This window comes from Phragmites australis, chromosome 1 (genome assembly GCF_958298935.1).
Source record: "Phragmites australis chromosome 1, lpPhrAust1.1, whole genome shotgun sequence".
Taxonomy (NCBI): domain Eukaryota; kingdom Viridiplantae; phylum Streptophyta; class Magnoliopsida; order Poales; family Poaceae; genus Phragmites; species Phragmites australis.
The window spans coordinates 2,866,863-2,888,689 of NC_084921.1; the positions used below are offsets into that span (position 1 = coordinate 2,866,863).

At 45.1% G+C, this 21,827-nt stretch overlaps 3 protein-coding genes across 3 annotated transcripts; all 3 read right to left on the reverse strand.

The window, feature by feature from the left end:
* Window positions 1-1,061: 1,061 nt before the first annotated feature.
* LOC133886874 (VQ motif-containing protein 4-like) lies at window positions 1,062-2,224 on the reverse strand. The gene has a single exon (XM_062326776.1). It carries the CDS (start codon window positions 2,012-2,014, stop codon window positions 1,361-1,363), a length of 654 nt encoding a protein of 217 aa, XP_062182760.1. The 5' UTR covers window positions 2,015-2,224; the 3' UTR covers window positions 1,062-1,360.
* Window positions 2,225-17,011: 14,787 nt separating this feature from the next.
* On the reverse strand, window positions 17,012-17,453 carry LOC133886883 (rapid alkalinization factor-like). The gene has a single exon (XM_062326788.1). It carries the CDS (start codon window positions 17,414-17,416, stop codon window positions 17,012-17,014), a length of 405 nt encoding a protein of 134 aa, XP_062182772.1. The 5' UTR covers window positions 17,417-17,453.
* A 1,135-nt stretch (window positions 17,454-18,588) lies between these two features.
* LOC133930250 (early nodulin-like protein 18) lies at window positions 18,589-19,050 on the reverse strand. The gene has a single exon (XM_062376903.1). The coding sequence runs from the start codon at window positions 19,048-19,050 to the stop codon at window positions 18,589-18,591; it is 462 nt and encodes a 153-aa protein (XP_062232887.1).
* Between the last annotated feature and the right edge of the window lie 2,777 nt (window positions 19,051-21,827).

A 21,827-nucleotide genomic window follows, 5' to 3' on the forward strand; every position in this document is an offset into this window, starting at 1 on the left:
GTGGATGCCCCACAGGCAATTTACTAGCCCCGCCCCCACCTGAACTCATTTCGGGCCCCAACCCGTGACCCCGATAAATTTTACACCCGCCCCTGCCCCATCGAATCTAAAACCCATGAGACCCGCCCGTCACGACCGGTTGCCAAGCCTATATGTATGCATGATGGAGTGGGGAAATGAACTCAGCAGCTGACACTGAAGTGGGTCACTCTCACTCTCAACATCTCCATAATTTCCTCCTTTCCTCCAAGAAAGAAAAAATCCCTGCTTTTCCTCCTAAAAAGCTAATAGCTACTAGCTTTTGCTCCAATTCATTTTTTACTAATGCCCCAATGCAAATGGTGGAGCTCACCACTCCACCACCGGAATAGCATTGTTTTTCTTCCTTCGATCAGTCTCATATTCCCACTCCCACCATCACCACCAGTAGCAGTAACCAACATGCTGAAAAAATATGCAAGGCATTTTACTTTGGTTTCCCTCTCCTACGAAAAAGATGCCGCTTTTTAGGGCCTTTAGTTGTTCTACTATGCAGGGGTTCAATGCAGACCAAAATGTTCACCACTCCAGGTTTCAAGCAGATTTTGTTCAGATTTTGGTAGAGGGGACAATTATTGAGTGCCCTGCTTGGAGCATGTCCGCCTTCCATGGATAATGCCTTGTTAGGTGCCACTTGCTTGAAACAAGGCTGAAGCCCCCCCCCCCCCCCGGGGTTCAGATCAGCTTTTTGATACTTACCAGCCTTCTGATCAGAGTTTGTGAGTGTGTCTCAATGACCAAATGGGCATCTTAACACACAATATTTACATGTGATAAAAATGCCACCTTTCTCTAAGAGTTCGCACTAGACAACCAGTAGTAAATCTCTCATAGACATACAAACTCAGACCAGTTGTAATCACTGAGTTCATGTTCAGTTTTTGAATATTTATCTGCAACAGAAAATGTCAGCTTGAGCATCCACTAGCCTCACGCTGAACTCAATTTTAACAACTTAATGTAAAAATTATGTCGAAGCAAGCACATGAAGCAAGAAAAGGTAAAAAAGCCAAGCTAAAATCTACTATGAAACTAACCAATAACTAAGAGAAGGAAAAGAAAAACTGAGGACAAGAACACTCGAATTCGGTAATCAATTAATCCATCTTATGCACCGAATTACTGTTACAAACACAGATTACATCTTGAGGGCATAAGGAATCGTCCCAAAGCTCACGAGAGGGAGAGAGAGAGGGGTGAGGAGCAAATCATCCACAGACCAAGTCGGCCTCCCACTGTAGGAGCACAGCGATTAGCAGCAAGTGCTGAACATAACGAGAAGGAGCGAGCCTAGAGAAAGGAAGGGCAGGCCAAGAGGCGGTCACGGCCCGGTCGCGGTCGGCGATTGCACGGGGAACAGCGGGAGCAGCCTGGGCGGCGGCTGCAGCTCGCCGCCGGCGCTGGCATTGCCGCGTGGGGACGGGTGGAGGTAGAACCCCTTCTCGGCGATGGCGCGGTCCTCGGCCGCAGCGGCCTCCTGGGACCCCGGCAGCGGCGGCAGCGGCGTGACGGGGCTCCCCAGCGCCAGCGACGGGAAGTCCAGCATGCTCGGCGACAGCACCTCCACCCCGCGCGGCGAGAACCCCCGCGGGGAGAACCCTCCGGCCGAGCATCCAGCGGCGAAGGCGGCGGCGGCCGGGAGCAGGGGGCAGAGCATCTTGAGGCTCTTCATGCTGCTCCGCCGCTCGTAGAGCTTGAAAGCCGGCTTCTTGGGCCCCGGGGGCGTGGGTGCAGGCTTCTGCGTGGCCGGCGCCGACGCCTGCGCCCCGCCCGCCGCCGCGGCGGCCGCGGTCTCCGGCGTGCCGGTGAGGATCTGGACTACCTGCTTGAAGGAGGTGGTGTCCGCCTGGACGAAGGTGGTGGGGAAGGGGTTGGATGGGTCGACGGATGCCTGCGGCAGCGGCAGCGGCAGCGTTGCCACCGGCGAGTGCGGCGCGTGGCGCTCCCGGGTGGTGGCGGCTGCGCCGGCGTCCATGAGAAAAATGTCGCCTTTGGCTTGCTGGCTTCACTTTGGAGTGAGGAAGAGAGGGAGAGAGAAACAGGGGGTTTATGGGCTTTTCGGGGAGTGGAATTTTGGAGCTTTGGGATCTGGATTTTCAACTGCTGCTGCTCCGGCCTGATGAGTGAGAGACAGCCTTTGCTTTGCTTGGCTTTGCTCTGGAATATGCCTGGGTGTGTCATGTGTGTGGCTACTGCCTTCTGAGGAGAAGCAAACACCAACACTGACTCCAGTCAGTCAATTTTGCAGGATGTCTCAACAGGTGAGCTGGATGGATGTGTTTGCAATTTTGATGTAGATTCTATACTTCTTTTTTGAATTAGAAGATAAAAGGCATAACTGTTTGGGGTGAATTTTATGTGATGGTACTTGTAATGTGAGGAGTGAGGAATGTACTACGTACTACTAGTTGCATTGAGAAGAAATTTGTACAGGTTTTTGAATGGTTGTACCTATTCGCGGAGAGCTACTAACTTAAGGGGTATAATTTTTTCCCCTTGATTTTGTTTCAGAATGTATGTTCTGGAGATGCGCAATGTGTTTTTGGGGTGAGAATAGATTTGCATTTGAGCCGGTTACAGACTCCAGGAGAGGTACACCTAGAGTTTGTAATTTTGTATAGTGTTTCCCGAAAAGATTTTTGGAAAGTATAGTGTTTTCTTCAGCAGAAAAGACATAACGTATGAATGGCTCTCAAACTCCACGAGAAGAGACAATGGTGGGAAGAGCACGTTGAATTGTAGGGCCATTGGGCCCATATGGAACCCATTGTTTTTTACAAATTCAGGTGCATAGCAATTCTTTTCTCCGCTACTCCTAAATCTTTCCATGGGTTTAAGACATGATATTTTCTCGTAACTTGTTTTCGAACTAAGTTTTAAAAAATTGTAGTGTTCTTTCATGGTAAATAAATCATATTTACATATGAGCCGTTTGCCAGTATAGGGGAGCATACACTTGACTTGTCCTAGAAAATTTTCGAGTAAAAAAGACAGCGTACCAACTGTTTTCAAACTCCTCGTAAAGAGATAAAGAGACAACATCGGAAGAGCAAGTTGAATTGCAACATTGTTAGACCCATATGGTATTTTTTTCACATGTTCACGCTAAATCGTATTGCCATTAGATCTACAGGACGCCGGATGTTTTATATAAGTCCATGCCAAACCGCATTTTCAGTGGGTCCACGTGGTGCCAATTGTTTTGTACAAGTTCAAGCACTTAGTCATTCTTTTCTTCGCTACTCCTATACTCTCCAAGAGTAAGGCATGATTTTTTTTAAAACTTATTTTGGGATGTATATTTTGGAAATGATGGAAAAAGACGTTTGCATGTGAGTCGCTTGCTAAGTCTATGGGAGCATACAATTGGCTTGCCCTAGAAGATTTCTCAGAAAAATATAGTGCTTTTTATTAGACTAGTTCGATATACATATTTTGCATATAGTAACATGTGAGCACGTGCTGCCAGCGAGCGACCGCACGTGGGAAGCAGGCCCACGCGAGAGGGCGGGAGCGCGCGCAGCAGCGAGCGGTAGCACGCGGGAGCACACGGCAGCACACAGGAGCGAGGGCGCGGGAGCGCGCGATATGGGCCCACACAGGGAGTGGAGCAGAATGCAGGGGTGAGCAGGATTTTTGAGAGCGAAACATCGGACAAGCGGAATTGCAAATGTTTTTTTAAGTAGTATAGAAAAGACATAACATAACAATGACTTTTAAACTCCTCGACCAAACATTTATAGGGCCATGCCAAGTAGATTCAGAAAAAGATGGAGCAATTGGGTGCATTGAATGGGAGCCTTGCTAAATCGGCACAGCCCCACCATGGTTCTCTCTGGTTCCACCAATTTCGTCTCTTAGTTTCAAAGGTTGGACTTGACCAGTTTCCTACATAAAGACACTGATTGTACCATTTCTCCTACTGATTACAATGACAATTTCAACGAGACACTGATCAAAGTATCCTCATCCCACTAATAACGAGTAGGACCAAATAAAATAATTCGATTGGGGTAGTTGCTGACCCATACCATATAGTTCTGGCAACTACGAAAGCTGAAAAAAAAATCATTTGTTTTACCATCTCTTGTGATCATGTTACTCTGTCACAACCATCTTTTAGACATATTTCTGTGTAATTACATCTTAAAAGAACATGCATGACTCATAAGATCTAATTAAGCTGGCCAATAATTAAGATCTAACAACAATAATGCTCATAGCTGCATATTTTATGGAATTTTAAGAAATATAATTCATCTACGAGTCTTACTAAAATACCAAGATGGAATGTGTTGGCTGGTGGTCAAGAGGATGGGTGGTCATGTCGCCAACCTATAGCTTCCTTATATACCCAAGGTGGATGGTTGTAACCCAATTTTTTTTTAGAAAGAAACATACTAAAATAGTTCATTGCTCATGCGGTCTTTGGCGACTTGATTTCCATGCTCCATCATCAATTGGTTTGTTGATTTCATTGTACCGATATTGGGGAAGAACACATCAAAACACAAGTACACAGTAACATATTCAAAAATACAAATACAACACACTACTACATAACACCATATATGTAGCGCTTCATCAGTATCGATTCAATAGTAATCGGCACTGAATACGTATCAGTACCGATTATTAAACTCTTGCGTGTAAATAACGATTGGGGAGCAAAGAACCGGCATTAATAATGATTGTATCAGTGTCGGTTCTAGACACGAACTGACACTGCGGTTCTAGCTACGATCAGTGCCGAGTAATCAGTGTCGGTTCAAAACCCACCACTGATGACGATTTTGAACCGACACTAATGAGGATTTTTACAGTAACGGTATGACGGTATATGGTACAAAAGGTTTCACTTGATATATAGTAGGCACGAGTACAATAATGTATGAGAAAATCTACGATTTGTCATCGAATAACTACTGATTCTATAATCCACCATTGAATAAATTATGTTTACTTCTATACCATCGAATAAATGTTTCAGTTCCTTATATACCATCGGCTTCCGATACTACCCTCCGCTGCACTGTTCATGAACAGTATGAACAGTACCCGTGAATAAAAAAAGTCACAAAAAATATGTCGATTTTTGTGCACCTCTATAATTCATAATCAACCCGTTTTAACTGTATTCACCTAAAAATATTGTATAGAATTCAAACTAAAATTCTTCAAAATATACTACTTTTGTAACTTCTTGCAATTTTTAAGCCTCGTAAAAATTTACAAAAAATCTGAGAAAATTTACTAATATTCCTCTAATGTGATGTAATAATTTCTAAAATTATCTCCCGTGGTGAAAAAATTAGTTCTTTGTAATGCACAGTATTACAAAAGTAGCTTATTTTGAGAAATTTTAGTTTGAATTTTACATAGTATTTTTAGGTGAATATAGTTAAAATGGGTTGATTATGAATTACAGAGCGTGCACAAAAATCGACATATTTTTTTTTTACAGTTCATGAACAGTACTCGAGAATAAAAAAGGTAAAAAAATATGTCGATTTTTGTGCCCGCTCTATAACTCATAATCAACCCATTTTAACTGTATTCACCTAAAAATACTGTGTAAAATTCAAACTAAAATTTCTCAAAATGAGCTACTTTTGTAATACTGTGCATTACAAAGAACTATTTTTTTCACCGCGGGAGATAAATTTAGAAATTATTACATCACATTAGAGAAATATTAGTAAATTTTCTCAGATTTTTTGTAAATTTTTATTAGGCTTAAAAATTGCAAGAAGTTATAAAAGTAGTACATTTTGAAAAAATTTAGTTTGAATTCTATATAGTATTTTTAGGTGAATACAGTTAAAACGGGTTGATTATGAATTATAGAGCGTGCACAAAAATCGACATATTTTTTGTGACTTTTTTTATTCACGGGTACTGTTCATACTGTTCATGAACAGTGCAGCGGAGGGTAGTATCGGAAGCCGATGGCATATAAGGAACTGAAACATTTATTCGATGGTATAGAAGTAAACAGAATTTATTCGATGGCGAATTGTAAAATCAGTAGTTATTCGATAGTAAAGCATAGATTTTCTCATAATGTATACCATCTAGTGCACACACAAGACCGTTACCCAAGAGGCAGTCGTGGAACAAATTTGGAAGCTCATGAGCCTGTTCGTTTTCGGTGCTCCCTCGATCGTTTCTGGACCAAGACCAATGGCTGGGTCTCCGCCCGGCCAAGAATGGATCGATCGACATGGGCTCGCGTTCGTCGTCGTTTCCGGCATTAGCCTCCGCTTGTGTCCGCTTTGTTTATTAATGGTTCGATCGGCTGGAGCAAAAGAGTGCCTCTCTGCGACGAACTCGCGATGGTCGTAGACGACGAACGCATGGGATGAGGCTGAGCACCATCACATGCATGATGCCATGATGGAGTCCACGGGAGCTTCGAGGAGACCTCGAGTCGCTTGTCTGTGTAACCTAGCCAGATCCCAAGGTATCATGATGGTAGGGCATAGGAAGATGTTGAATAAAAACACATTTTTAGATTTAACTTAATTTTTAAATAAATTGAAATATAAAATGATAAACTAACATAATGATATAGTGACAGTACAACGTAGATGAGAAACCAAATTGAAATGTGACTTAGTTTAATTGTGATAAGTGATTGATATTGGTATTTATTTAGTTTGATGATCTTCGGTTTTGTATGAGCTTTGATGTGATTTGAATTGATTTAGGATTTTATTTTAGCATATTGATTATGGACTAACTAGAATTATAATTTGAGATATGTGTTTACTTGTCTCATAGTGTGCAGGTGATGGATGTAACTTGGCGATCGACGGTCGGATGATCGAGACCAAACGAAGTGCTTGGTGCCGAATGATCAAGGAGGCCGGGTGGAGTTAAGGGTGATTCTAGTTGAATACGTGGAGGTCAAGCAAAGCATGGAAGACGGATGGAGACGATGTGTTGATAAAGTCAAGCGAATAGGATGCCGATGCAAGTGACAAGGTAGCCCGAGAGATCGAGAGTGAAAGATACTTGCCAACGGTCAGGATCGCATGACGGAGTATACACGTCGACATTGAAATGCTTGCTTAAGGTGTAAGTAAGGCGGTGAGTCACGCTTTGAGAAGCGTGCAGATGGTTTCGCTGTTTGGCCTCAAAATCGTGTGAGGGCTGGAGAAGTACATAGCACCATCGCGAAGCTTGCTTCGAGGTGAAGCTAACTCGTGAAGACACCGCGAACATCCGATGAATAGAAAAGAAAATAGACCAAAATGCCCTCGGTGGTAGTTAGGAGTGTATTATAAGAGAGGGGTATTTTGAGAAAAAGTTAGAAAACTTAGGGGTTAAATTTTCTAGACCTATAAATAGAGGGGTAGGGCTATAAGAGAATGAGAACCACCCACTTGAGACCTCTTGTGCCACCTATTTGAGAGCTTAAAACTATGGATTTAGATGAGAGAATGATAGATGCTTAGTCTATGTAATATGTGAGAGTTTTAAAAGATAAATTTTTAAATAGGATTGGCTTCTTTGAGTAATAAAGTTTATGTTTTTGCATATGCTTGCTCCTTCTAGTTTCTCTCTATTGGTTCCTTTGCAAGTTTTTCGGTTTTTAGTTTTGGTTTTCGTTTTGATTTTTTGGCTGAAATTTCAGCACCTTGTGAGATCATTTTTCTTGTTACTAGAGGCATAAAATTTGCATACACACGTTTATGTGATAGAGTTTTGAATTCACTTGCTTTTAGACAATCAACTTGGAGAGTTTCGTTGCTCGATGTTCATCTTTTTTTTCTTTGCAAGTTATGATCTTTCGAGTGCTAAGACACATGGATTGATTTTAAATGGAGCCTATGGTTCATATACCATCCGTGAAGTCGTGTTGTCTCGATTTTCTCTTGTTAAAATTTCTCTCTATTTTTCTTCCACTTGAGTTTTGATGTGCGCTGGGTGATCTAAATAGGAGAAAGCCATCGATTTCGCAAGAAATTTATTGAGACGCCTAATCACCTCCCTCTAGTCGTCAATTTTGTTTCTACAATAAATATGTATATAACATAATTATACATGTAACTCTCAAATATACTCAATAACAAGAACATCATAGTGTTGCTCAGTATGATAAACATGATTATATATATATATATATATATATATATATCTCATGCGGTTGAAGTGTGTCACTCGCCTCGGTCACGGACTGGCCCGACAAGGCTAGCAAGCAGGCATGTGTGATCTTTTAATCCTCTCATCTATACGTGCTTAAAGGATAGAGGATATAATACTTTTTAAGTAAGTATCTTTCTACCTCCACTAATAATATGAGACTAAAGCCACTTATTTTCTACCTAATAGGTCTTTGAAATTTATTTAAAATTATTATCAAAATAAAATAGGTCAAGTGCATATTTTCTAACATGATAAGCTCTGAGGATGATATTGCAATCCGACAAAGGTATTTTCGACACCCGAAGATATTGTAACGGTTTCTGTATGCGAGACAAGTTTTTGTTTTTCAGAACCAAGAAAAGTTGCTCTTAGCATATTAGTTTAAGGAGAAGAGAATATGTCACTAAAACTGAATTGTAATTTGACTTCTAAAATATATTGCAAATCGATTTCGGACATGGATATTAGTACATTAGCTCATTGGCCGTAATTTTCCCGTTCAGTCCCCGTTCTATTATTGTAATTTTACCATGTAGTCCATGTTCTATGACTTGTATCGACATAAGTTATTCTCATTGCAAGTGTTGTGCAAAAGAATCTATTATCTTAATATATATTTGAGTAGGAAAATGAGCCATCCTATTCATTCTAAAGACGACAAAACTACCCCTTAAAAATTATGAAAATTAGTAGTTTAATTTTCATACAATTTGAGAAGCAAACTATCTAAATAAAGAGTTTAAATAAAATAAAAGTAATAATAAAAGATTAATTTTAATCAAAATTTATCATGTTAAAATATTATAACAATACTAATCATACTATTAATATAAACCATCTTACTACAGGTTATACCTATACCACCTCATCACACTGGGAAAGCCCTGGTACGCGTAGTGGTAGCCGTAGCAGACACAGTGGAGGACGCGGGAGGAGCCACTGACAGAGGAACCAGGACGAGGAGGATAGGAAAATAAAGAGAATTTTTTATATTTGCTATCAAAATATAATGTGATTTTCTATTTGTTACTCTATGAAATGAGTTTTTTATTTATCAATGTTTTTAATTTTTATTCTTTTCTCGTCACTATCATCCATATACTATAAAAAAAAACACATTTATCATTTGGAAGGAAAAATCTACTGCATTCAAATCACCTTATTATTTTCATATATATTTTTCTACAATAGAAAACTCAATAATTAAACACAGTAAATTATCTACACAAAATTTTCTATAACTTTAGTATTCACCATAAAAATTAATTATGGCTTTTGCTATGTCTAATTATAGTTACAAATGTGACCATACAGCTCACTTAATGGTCGACAAACAGCACGATTTCAGAAATTCATATCTCTTGATTTATTCATCCAAGTTTAGCGTTCAAAAATCCTATGGAAACATACAGAAATTTTCTACAACTCTATAGTACATCACATTCTATGATAATATTAAGGTGTATCATATGACAGACACGTTGATCAATGTTTTTTTTGGATCAGATGGATACAGGAACAAGGAGATTTATTCAGGTTCATACCACTTATAGGATAGTAGCTATACGTCATATATATTTTTCTTATAGATTGGATGAACTTGTTACAGAATATCCCCTCTCTACAAGTCGTATCCTCCCTTTTATATAACTGGGGAAAGAAGTACATACAAACGGACTGTGTCAAACTCTGTAGCAAACCTACCCCTGACGAAACTAACTACTCCTAACTTATCATGACAGGGGATAGGCACACCCGACCTGTTATGAGGGGATAGGCACACCCGACCTGTTATGAGGGGATAGGCACACCCGACCTGTTATGGTTGTCCTGGATGCCCCGTCTAATCAGCTGAATGCCGTCACACTAGCCTGTAAAACCAAATGCTACGGGACGAGTTACTGCATCACCACGCTTACCACGACCTTGCTCGTCAAAAGGGAGTACTTGGAGAAGAAAAATATTTGAGTGGGTGATATTAAATATGATTTGACTAGTTATGTGAGTATATGTCCTATTATCAGCATGGGCACGCATGACCTTATCCTTCGACAAAGGAGCTGGCCAAGTGAGTACGGCCCTGATCACGAGGTGAGACCGTGGTCTCGAAAATATCTATCACCGGTCGATATTTGGCAGTGGGGCACCCCTTACTATTACACTAACAAATTAAGTCTCTAAAGAGTCTTAAACTTTGATTAGTTGTCGGTGGCTATATCCGAGGCTCCCGTCCTCCACCTTAAGAGCAAATGTGACTTTTTTGGATTAAATAGAAGATAGTGGCGATGAAGAAATAGAAATTAGAAATAATGACTAATAAAGAAGTTCATTTTGCAAGATAACAAATAGGGAATTAATTTATCTTGGATGGTAAATATTAATTTTTCTTAAAAATAAAAGGCACCTAATTTTCAATGTGCTCCAGTGTGTGATTTGACTTCTGAAGCCCTGGCGTGTTTCTTTTCTTTCTTTCTTTCTCGTGGGTCGTGGCCTCCTGCAGGCTGCCGTTCCCCTCGGCCGGCCGGCCGGTCTCCCATCCCCTCTCCTCTCCGCAGGCAGCTTTTCTTTCTTTCCGTCAGAGCTCAGCTCGTCTCAGATTCAGAGTGACATGGCATGTGCCTCCGTGGTAGGCCTATGCTGCATGCCTCCGCTGAAACTGAAAAATGTGAGCACTTTGCAGGCTCGCGGGAACCGAGGAGGAACAGAGCTGGGCAGGGCAGTGCAGGTGAGGTGAGGTGAGTTGAGGAGAGGTGAGGAGAGGAGAGGAGGGGATAGACGATTAGAAAAAGGTACAGTACATTGCTCTGCTACTGCCAACTGTGCACCCGGCGTGGAGTAAATGGGAAACAAGAGAATCTGCAGACGTCAAGCTCCCCGGTGTTTCTGCTAGTCAGTCAGCGTGATGGACGGAGGCATGAAGAACTGCAGATGCAGCAAGGGAGGGAGGAAGGGAGGGAATGAAACAAGCTCGTGGATTCATATGTGCATGGTCGTTCTGTTCGGTTAAGAGAGACACCAACGGAACGACTTTCTAGTTAGGATAGGATCATTAGAAGGCAAGCATAAGATAGATCGCGCTGCATGCGCAGGTAAGAAGGAATTGACGTAATGCAAGGTACCCATCAGTCTGAGACGAGCCGGGTTTACAAGTATGATAATCTCGCCGGCTACATGCCTCGGCTCTCCTACGACGGGACAAATAGACGCGTCACGGGCAAGCTTTCCTCAAGAATTTGTTTGTTCGTGCAGTACACGATCTTGACACTGACAAAGTGTAAAAATATGGCTTTCGCGTAAAGCGATCTTGACGTTACATTCAGGAGCAAGTGATAAGCGTGGCGGCTAGCGAGACAACACCTGCCACGGCCTGCCTGCAAGTGTAGAGAATATTGCGATTAGACAATCACCATACCATAATTAAGAGGGTGATCATCTGTATTTATATAGCCAGTTAGGTCAGAATTAGGAAGGTACAACAATTCTTAAATGGAGGAGCTAATCTAGGCATATACAACTACACAATATCTCTAATACCCGCTCGCAGTTGCATCGGGAGGATCCTGAACGCAAAGACTGGATCGGAAGTCGGTGAACAACTGCACAGGCAGACCCTTGATCATGATGTCCGCGAACTGGTGTGAGGACGACACATGGAGCACCCAAACCTGGCTGAGGGCCACCTTTTCACGAACGAAGTGGGTGTCGATTTCAATATGCTTCGTGCAGTGGTGCTAAAATGGGTTGGATGACATGTAGATGGCACTGACATTGTCACAATAGACAACAGTCGCAGAAGCAGTCGAGACGTGGAGCTCCTAAAGTAAGTGACGCAACCAGCAACACTCGGTGACGGCGTGGGCAACATCATGATACTCAACTTCAGCACTGGAATGAGAAACCATGGTTTGGCGCTTCGAGGACCAAGAAACCAGATTTTCGCTGAGGAAGATACAATAGCCGGACGTAGAGCACCTGTAGTTGGGGCAGTCGACCCAATCTACGTCAGAGTACGCGGTAAGAGAGCAAACTGGAGCAGTGCTGATGTGGAGGCCGACGGAGAGAGTACCCTTCACATAGCGGAGGATGCACTTGACCAGCGCGAGATGAGGCTCGCGGGGATCATGCATGAAGAGGCACACCTGCTAAATAGCATACGCCAAATCTGGACGAGTTAGTGTAAGATACTGAAGAGCACCAGCGAGACTCCTATACTCTGAGGGATCAGCGAAAGGTGCTCCCTCGGTGGCAGACAGCTTGGCATGAGTGTCCACTAGTGTCACAGTAGAGTGGCATTCTGCCATACCTACACGCTGAAGGAGATCTAGTGTGTACTGGCGCTGAGACAGGAACAACCCATCGGGAGACCACGTGACAGAGATGCCGAGGAAGAAGTGAAGGTTGCCGAGGTCCGTCATCGCGAACTCGGAGTATATTAGCTCAGTTATGCACATAAGTAGATCCGCCGAGGAGGCCGTAAGAATAATGTCATTCACTTACAGCAAGAGGTAGGCAAAATGCTCTCCATCTTTGAGGACAAAGAGAGATGTGTCGGAAGCTGAGGTGACAGATGTACATGGAGAACCGCTGGTACCATTCCTGAGGTGCCTCTTTGAGGCCATACAAGGATTTCTACAATAAGCAAACATGGTCAGGTGCAGAGGAGTCGACGAAGCCGGACAGCTCCTGGTAGTCGACGGTCTCCTAAAGATGTCCATGAAGAATGGCGTTCTTCACATCAAGCTGATGAATCAGCCAAGCGTTGGAGGCGGCGATGCTGAGGACAACCCAGATTGTTGATGGCTTGACGATCAGGCTGAATGTCTCGTCATAGTCGATGTCGTGCTGCTGCAAGTAGCCACGGGCCACTCACCAGGCCTTATGGCGAGCCAGAGTGCCGTTGGAGTGGAATTTATGCTTGTATATCCACTTGCCCATCACAACATTGGCACCAGGGGGTCGAGGAACAAGGCGCCACACGCCGTTGTTGACCAAGGCCTAGAGTTCATCCGCCATGGCCGTGCGCCAGTTGGGATCAACCAACGCGCTACGATAGTTCCTTGGAATCGATGAGATCGAAGTGTGACTAGTGGAGAGGTTCATCCTGGTGAGGGGCTTGACGATGCTATTGTGCGCTCGAGTGATCATCTGGTGTGGCCCCGTGCCAGGACATAATGTCGGGCCAGAAGTCGCAGGAGCCTCGATCACATGAGAGAATGAGGCACAACCATGAGAGGCGGATCCACGTGGTGCATTGTAGCTGCACGAGGATCGACTATGCCGTCCAGGCCCGGCTGATTGGCTTGGTGTTTGTGTTGAGCCGACAAAGGAGGTGACCTAGGAGTAAGTGGCCCACCCGTTTGTCGTGGCTGCTGGGCCGACACGGGAGACACGACCACTAGGGGCGTGAGGGCCAACCCACCCAAACTAAGTGGCGAAGAAGTCAGGGAAGACCGCGACTGCTCAACGTGGGCGGAGGCGATCGCTCAATGTCCGTGACAGACGGAGCTAGTGCCAGATGCGTCATTAGCATCAGCGCAACACTGTCGTCAAGGAGAAAATCAAATGATGAGTCTAGAGAAGAGGTGTCCGGCGAGGAGGCAAACAGAAAAGTGGACTAATAAAAAATGACATGGCACGAGATGATAATACAACGAGTGGAGAGGTCTAGGCAGCGATAACTTTTATGGGAGCTTGTGTAACCTAGGAAAACACATGCAGTTGAGCGTGGAGATAATTTGTTAGGAGAGGTGGCAGTGAGGTTAGGGTAGCAAAGACAACCAAAAACACGTAAGTGGGTGTAGTCGGGGGGTTTGCGATGCAGGAGCTCAAAAGGAATAGCATGATTAATGAAGGAGGAGGGATACCGGTTGAGTAAATAGGTGGCGGTAGCAAGTGCTTCGGCCCAATAAGCCAGTGGCATATGAGCATGAATGAGAAGTGTGCGAATCGAGTTGTTGAGTGTGCAGAGAATATGTTCAACCTTTCCATTTTGCGGGGAAGTATATGGGCAAGACATGCGAAGGTAAATGTCGTGTGCAGTGAGGAGGGCACTAGTGGTCCTGTTAACAAACTCCGTTCCATTACCAGCTTGTATGCATTTGAGGGGAAGACTGAACTGGTTATGCACGTATGGGAGAAATCAACAAGATGTTGATGAACATCGGATTTGTTGCGAAGGGGAAAAGTCCAACAAAAATGAGTGAAATCATCAAGTAGGACTAAATAGTATAAATAGCCGGAAGTGCTAGCAACTAGGGATGTCCATACATCGCAGAGAACTAACTCAAAAGGTACTGAGGTGCATGAAGCAGAATTAGTGAACGGTAGACGCACATGTTTGCCTAGTTGACAAGGGGGGGGGGGGGCAAAGAGTGTGGGATGCTTTATTACATGAAATGTGAGTCTTATTATGGAGGATGTCAAGGATGGCAGGACCAGGATGACCAAGACGTTGATGCCACAAGGTGGATGAGATGACGAGGTTGGCATGGGCGGCAACAATGGTGGCGGTTGGTGGAAAAGTGTAGAGGTCATCGTCGCTATTGCAGCTAAGAATCTCGCGCTTGGTTAGGAGGTCCTTGACAGAAAAACCCAAAGCGTCAAATTCAATAGAACAACAGTTGTTACGAGTAAATTATCGAACAGAAAGAAAGTTGCGAATAAGAGAAGGAATGACAAGGACGTTGTTTAAGGCAAAATTAGATACTAAAGTTGGTATAATGGAAACCTCTAGCAGTGACAAGAATAGTGGAACTGTCGCCGATGGTAATAGAAGAATAAGAAGGATGTAGGCAGTAAAGTAGTATACCATCCGTGGACGACATGTGGGAGGTGGCGCCAGTGTCCATCACCCATGGACTAGACCCCTGTAGGGACATCTGGTTTAGTACCGCAATGAGTCTTGTTTAGTCCCATGATTGGCCCAACTGCAAGGAGACATGCGGAGGGGCGAAGACGGTATGAGCCTGCGAATACTGGCCGAGAATACCCGTTGCTGGTGCATGCCAAGCTGGGGCACCTTGTTGTGCAGCCCATGGGTTAAAACAAACCCAAGGACCAGTAGGTTGTGGCCCACCCCAATGATGGCCATCCTGTTGCTGGTGGTGGTCGTGGTTGTTGCCAAATCGGCCACGACCCTTGCCACGCCTGTTCTCGCCGCGAGCTGACATAGAAGAGCTGCCGCTGTCGGATAGTGCTACAGAGGACATACAGGAGTGGCAGACACCGTAGCTGCATGAAGAAGTGGAAGAACCGGCGGCAAAGATGGCGCTCTCCGTGGTCACTTTTGTCTCGTTCGCCAACCGCAGCTCCTTGAGGACGAGCATGTTGCATGTCGTGGCGAAGGAGGACAGATCTGGTGAGTTGGTGATGTTGTCTATGGTGTTGGAGAAGCGGGGATTGAGGCCGCGCAAAAGATTGAGGACGAGCTGAGACTCGAAGATGGTGTGGCCAACATAGCGTAGAGAGTCGGTGATAGTCTTCATGCGTTGGCAGTACTCAGAAATGGAGCGATCACCTTGAGTCATGGAGTGGAACTCTTGGCTCAGGAAGATGGCGTGCATCATCTTGTTCGCTTGGAACAAGTTCTTGATGGAAACCTAGAGATTGCGCGTAGTCTAGTCCGGTTCCATGGCGAGGTCGAGGATGTTGGCGGCGACGAAGCCGAACATCCAAGTGTGGACGCAGCAATCCACCTACTCCCAGGTGGGATCTGTTGGCCGCGTGGGAACGGAGCCGTCGATGTGTGACTTGAGGCCGAACTTGGCGCACATGGAGCAGAAGAAGGAAGCCCATTTGTTGTAGTTAAGGTTCTTCAGCTCCAACGTCACATGAATGTGGGACTTGATGGCAATCATGGTGAAGGGGTTGACAGTGACTGGTCCGAATAACATCGCCAAAGCAGTGGCAGCTGAAGTAGCTAAGGACATCGTGGAGATGGTTGACATGGTCGCAGTGTCGAGAGGGCACGCGTCGTATGTCGCGTGTTGCGGTGGCGTTGAGCCTAGGAGGGGCAGCGCCGAGAGAGAGGCAGACTTGGAAAGAGAGCAGCGGGAAGAAGAGGATCGCTCTGATACCTTGTAGAGAATATTGGAATTAAGGGTAACTATATGTATTTATATAACCGGTTAGGCCAAGATTAGGAAGGTAGAACAATCCTCAACTAGAGAAGCTAATCTAGATATATACATCTACATAATATCTCTAATAGTAATAGTAAGTACATGATTTCTCAGCGTATATGTGAGAAATTACAAGTTTAACTGACATGTTAAAGATCGATAAATACGGTCATGGCAGACTGATTTTGTACGAATTAATTTAAATTAGTTGGATGCCATGTAAAAAAGAAGAAGTTGATTATGTGCATGTGGTCCATATTTTTATGGATCGCTTCTTCGTTCCATGAAATGCCAGGAACTGCAGCCCGGCCCACTAGGACGTTACGATGGTTTGGGCCATGCGGATGCTTTGCTATAAACAGCCAGAGGTCCAACTTGACTTGGGGCTGTTCCCCAAGCAGATTGGAACGCAAAGATGGTCAGTGGCGATGAGCATGGTCGCATTGGCACGCCAAAACCGAACGAACACAAAAAAGCTGATCAGTTTCAAGCTCAGTTTCTTTTGAAGATTTCTCGAGATACTCAGGCATTGTTAGATTAAGAAAGACATACATGACATTCAAGCAGGCACTATATATACGCCTCCTCCTCCGAGTCCGATCATCGATCTCCTCGAACGAATGTGATAGGGCTGACGTTAATAGTGTGCGAGAGCAGGAAGATGGCCGGACCCGGACGGCGGCGGCGGTGCATATATCGAATCAGTTCGTGTTCCGTTGGCAGCGCGTGATGGCGGAGCAGCCTCGGCGGTAGGGGTTGGCGGGCTTCTGAGACGCGCAATTGGTGTAGTAGGACTTCCCGCGCTGGTTGCACGGCACCTGGTTCGCGCGCAGCGCCGCGTAGCTGATGTACCGGTTCGTCGGCTGCCGCTGCGCCAGCGTCCGCCGCAGCGCGTCGCTCGCGCCGCCCAGGCCCAGCTCCTCGTCCTCGTCCACGCCGCACTCCCCTACGGCGCCCGCGCAAGCCGCCTTGCCGCCGCCCGTGCGCGCCACCAGGGCGTCCAGCCCGCCCAAGTCGGCGGCGCCCGCCGAGGCCGGCGCCGGGAGGCACGCGACCGCCGCTGCCGCCACGAGGAACGCGAGCACGGCGACGCCCGGGCGGGCCATGTCGAGTTCCTGTCCCGCGCTGCCGGTGATTGGTTTCTTGGGGTCGCGTCTCTTGTGTGGTGCTCTGCAGCTAGCTAGGCTAGGCTAAGCTGGATCCCGCCCTGCCTTCTTCTCTCTTTGAAGGGGAGTTGGAGGGGGGATGAAGATCGGGGACAGGGGATGGGATTTGGAAGCGAAGGCGCCGGACGGGAGAGGAGCCAGGGCGTCCGCACGTCGGGATGGCTGGTGCGCCCGCGCGTTGCGGACTCCGTCTGCCTCGACGTTCGCGTTAGCCTCCTGCATGGCTTGCATGCGCAGTGACCAAGCCAAATTTTGGGGCTATGTGGCGGGGGGGGGGGGGATCCCTCCCTCTACCTAATACTATACCTATAATAAGTTCGTTATAGTACCACACAAATGTTACTCCGGGAGAAAATATACAGAATATCGTTTTCAACCGTGCAGTCAAAATATATTAGTAACAGATACTGTTAGCAAAGTTAAAATAGTATGAAAATCAGTGAAAAACAGAAAAGTTATGGTGACTTCAGGTTTTTTTTAAACAATGGTGAATTCAGTAGTTTTGCAGCATTCATCTCAGAGTTAACGAGGGTAACTCCTAAATCTCAAGGGACATAAACTAATTCCAGTTTAGTGCAATAATTAATTAATACCAGGTTCGTTATAACGCAGCAAGATGAAATGTGGACAGACGGATCTCTTAAGAAAAATTGTGGGAATATACACGTTTAATTAGAGAAAACAATTTCTTGCTTTTGCATCTAAGCCTTTGATTCCTTTCATCCTCTCTTTTTTTTTTTTGCCAATTGCTAGTGTCATGGTTCAAATTTCAGTGAGAGACCCAAGTGGCAAAAATAAAATTAAAAAAAAAAGAATTTAACTCAGGATATAGAGATTGTTTTTTCAGGATTCATGGCAAATACAAAAATTAGAGCTTAAGCAATCTGTTTTGGCTCACATGAAATTTTAATTCTAAAGATTTAGATTTATATCCCCACTTTCTACAAGTAAATGCGACATCTTGACAATTAACCGGACAGATAAAACAACAAAGTTATTTCTGAACGTGCATCCTAAAATTCAGATGCAAATCTAAATCACCGATGAAATGGAACAGATTGAAGTTTAATTCATGCTGCATGAAACATCGATCCGCACACTGATCGACCGTATCAAACTAAAATCATCGCTGCTGCACCGATTATAAGGCACGCCAGAACGCCACCCCTCACTGCTGTCGCGGACGACGGCGACGGTGGCGCTGACGTTCCGTTAGTCCCCGGTGTGGGCGCGGGCACCGGCGCCGGCGATGAAGCGTTCCCCGTAGACGGAAGCGGCGGCGGTGGAGGCAACGCACGAGGAGAGGGTGTGGCAACGGGAGGCGGCGAGGTCGGCGGCGACGGTGGTGACGACGACGACGACGACTTAGGGGGCGGCGAAGGCGAAGTGGTGGTGCTGTCCCTGTTATTGCGGACGGCGAGGACGACGACGATGGGTCGCTCGCCGGCCTGGCAGCGTCCGGCGTCGGCGCTGATGAAGAAGTAGGGCCCCGAGTTGGTGATCACGAAGCGGGAGTCGCCGCCGTCGAGGCGGAGGAAGTGCTGGGTGGTGTCGTAGGAGCGGGAGCTCTGCATACGTGCGTCCTCCCTTGCATCTTATGCTTTGCATCCACTACTCGTCCGAGTTGAGACTGTAATGAACAACCTTGGGAGCTCCCATCTGATCTACAGAAATCAGGCAGCCTAGGGCTCCATGCACATGGTTTTGCATCCGAGAGAGATCAGAGAAGAAGCCGCTGGCCCATGATCCAAGAAGCAATACAGCAATACTCATGGCAATCATATCACCGGTGCAAGATATCTCTCCGTCTCATCTCCTTCTAGCCTTGGCTTGACTCTCCTGCACCATCAAAGTGTACTCCATCGCCGTAAACAAATGGTCCTATCTTCATTTGCGCGTGAGAGCTTGTGGTTCAGCGAGGATGGGAGTGAGATCGCCCACATGGGAGGAGAAGTTCACTGCCATTTCAGTGAACAGAACTGCAAAAAATTACCATCTACTGCACTGCTGATTCATGATTGTTGAGCTCGATATTTGTCTCAATGGATCGAGTACTATGCATTTCTTGGCGGGAATACTGTTCACCAAGGACTAAACCAAAATTTGAATAGTTGCATTATAGTGGTAGAGATATATCACGAGGCGAGGGCCGAGGGGCAGTGAGGTGATGTTACCGTTGGATTCATAGCGAGGGAGGCGGGGAGCAATTAGCTGTGACCGCCGTTACTGATGCTGAGCTTTACCCAGCCTAGCGCAAGGAGTTACACCATTCTTTGCCTCCTTGGGTAATCGGCTGGAATGCCGTAACGGCATTTTAACGGTTTTTTTTTTTGCAAGTCTTATTTTATTTGCGAAGGGATTTTTATTTCCTTCGGTGTATTAATGGTTTTTCTTCAAGATTATTTTTTATGAAGGAATTTCTAAGATTATTTTTTATCTTAGGATTCTTTTTTTTCCTTTGTAAATCCCTTTAAATAAAAGCTATTAAAGATGATAAAAGATAAAGAGAATGAAAATAAGAAGAGAAAAAAAAAGAATAAAATGAAGAGAATATAGTTAAAGATTATCTAAAAAATGGTGCAGTGTATTTCTGCCTTGTTTGTGACGCGAAGCTAAGCTACCCGTTATTTCCAGCACAGCACACCACCAGTGCACAACTGTCGCTGGCAGAATTCAACCATGGGCCGGTCTGTGCCGAGGTTTAGTAAGTTTGAGTGCGCCTCCATGGCCTGTCAAGGCCAGTGGAAAAGAATGACCACCATTTCTAGTTGGTGAAATACAAATCCACTTAGATATGTGGTTATATGGTTTATCTTAGCTATTTATTTATTTCATCTGATATTCATTTATTCGTTATTCTTTTCAGTTTTTTACTCATCTACCTTATATAAATCTTAATATAAATAAATAATTCCTATAAATTATATGTATATCAGGGCTGATAGAAATTTCCCATACTTTTTGACCGCCCCAAGCTTAAAGAGGACAACAACCATGTGGGCTCGCAGATTCACTCCTGTTTTTCACTGTGGACCATCCTTTTTCACTCGGGTGTCGTTTTTCCCCCTTGTTGCGCTGGTTCTACTGTATGTTACAGCGTGCTAGGGTATTCTAAAAAAAAAACAGTGTGCTAGTACTGCTACGTACGAAAACATTGAAATCGATTCCTGAAAGAGGAATCTAAAGTTGTTCCCGATGAATCTGTCTGTGCATTCTTCGTGCCTGACGAATGGCGTTGGAATGAGAGGCATGGGCCACCATTCTCCTATGCTCGAATCCTTGGCTCCCAGCCTATGCTCTCACCACTGCTGCGGTGCTGCCACTATCGATGTGTCCACCTCTCAAAAAAATTGAGGAAAAAAACAATGTGGTGGTACTGAAGTTCAGCAGCTGGGTAGCAGGGCAAATTCCCTGGCGTTGCTCAAGATAGCATTAACAGTGTTGCGACACTCGGACAGTCCTTTCTCATGAAGACCTCAGCTGTTGGCGCTCAGAAGGGAACTGAATGCGTATTCAAGGCCCATGGATCTACCACTGCTACCGCCGCACTTACTATGGATTTCGGTGGTAGTAACACCAGGAAAACAACCTGCAAGCCATGGAGCAGCGCCCAGGGAGCAGAGACTCACCGAAAACATCTTCAGGATCGCATTGCAGCTACATGCGATGTGCGGAACAGGCAAGAGTCGCAGCAGCAAAGCAACGCGGCTTGCACGCAAGAGCGAGACGACCAATGCATTGCGGACGGACGGATGGGCGGTGCTGGTAAATTTACTGCACGGTGTGACGTGCCGGTGGGCGGTGCAGCTGTAATGATGCCGAGCGAGCTGGCGAGCCAGAGAACAGCCAGATTTGGCAGTTGGCACATCTCTTGGCGTTGTCATCTCTATCCCTGCAAAAACAGCAAGGACGATGCAATTGCAACCTTGTTTAAGACGTAGATTTTCGGAATGATCCGTTTCCATAACCGTTTTTTGATTTCTTGTAGAATTCCTATCCCTGCAAAAACAGCAAGGGCCCTGCCAATTTGCCGTACATGGCATGCTTCGAATCCTTGCACGAACAAAGGTACGCAACGAGTAATAGATTGAATCGTACCTACGCAGTACCCTAATTCTGGTGAAATTAGCTACAAGTAGATCAAATATGCAAATCGATGGAACTGCCGGATATGCAAATACTAGCTACAAGTACATGACCGAACGACTGCTCAAGCAGATTGCCCTGGTTTTGCAACTGTGATCATGTTCGCCAGCACTGACCTTCTGTAATACTAAATTTTTTTTTAGGAAAAAAGAGAGATTTGATAAAAAGTTGACTTTTTGATCCATTGCTCGTGTGGACGATCGGA

What these genes read in the sequence shown, in the direction of transcription:
- LOC133886874 (XM_062326776.1), bottom strand. Translation starts at nt 2,014, where the DNA reads ATGGACGCCGGCGCAGCCGCCACCACCCGGGAGCGCCACGCGCCGCAC.
- LOC133886883 (XM_062326788.1), bottom strand. Translation starts at nt 17,416, where the DNA reads ATGGCCCGCCCGGGCGTCGCCGTGCTCGCGTTCCTCGTGGCGGCAGCG.
- LOC133930250 (XM_062376903.1), bottom strand. Translation starts at nt 19,050, where the DNA reads ATGCAGAGCTCCCGCTCCTACGACACCACCCAGCACTTCCTCCGCCTC.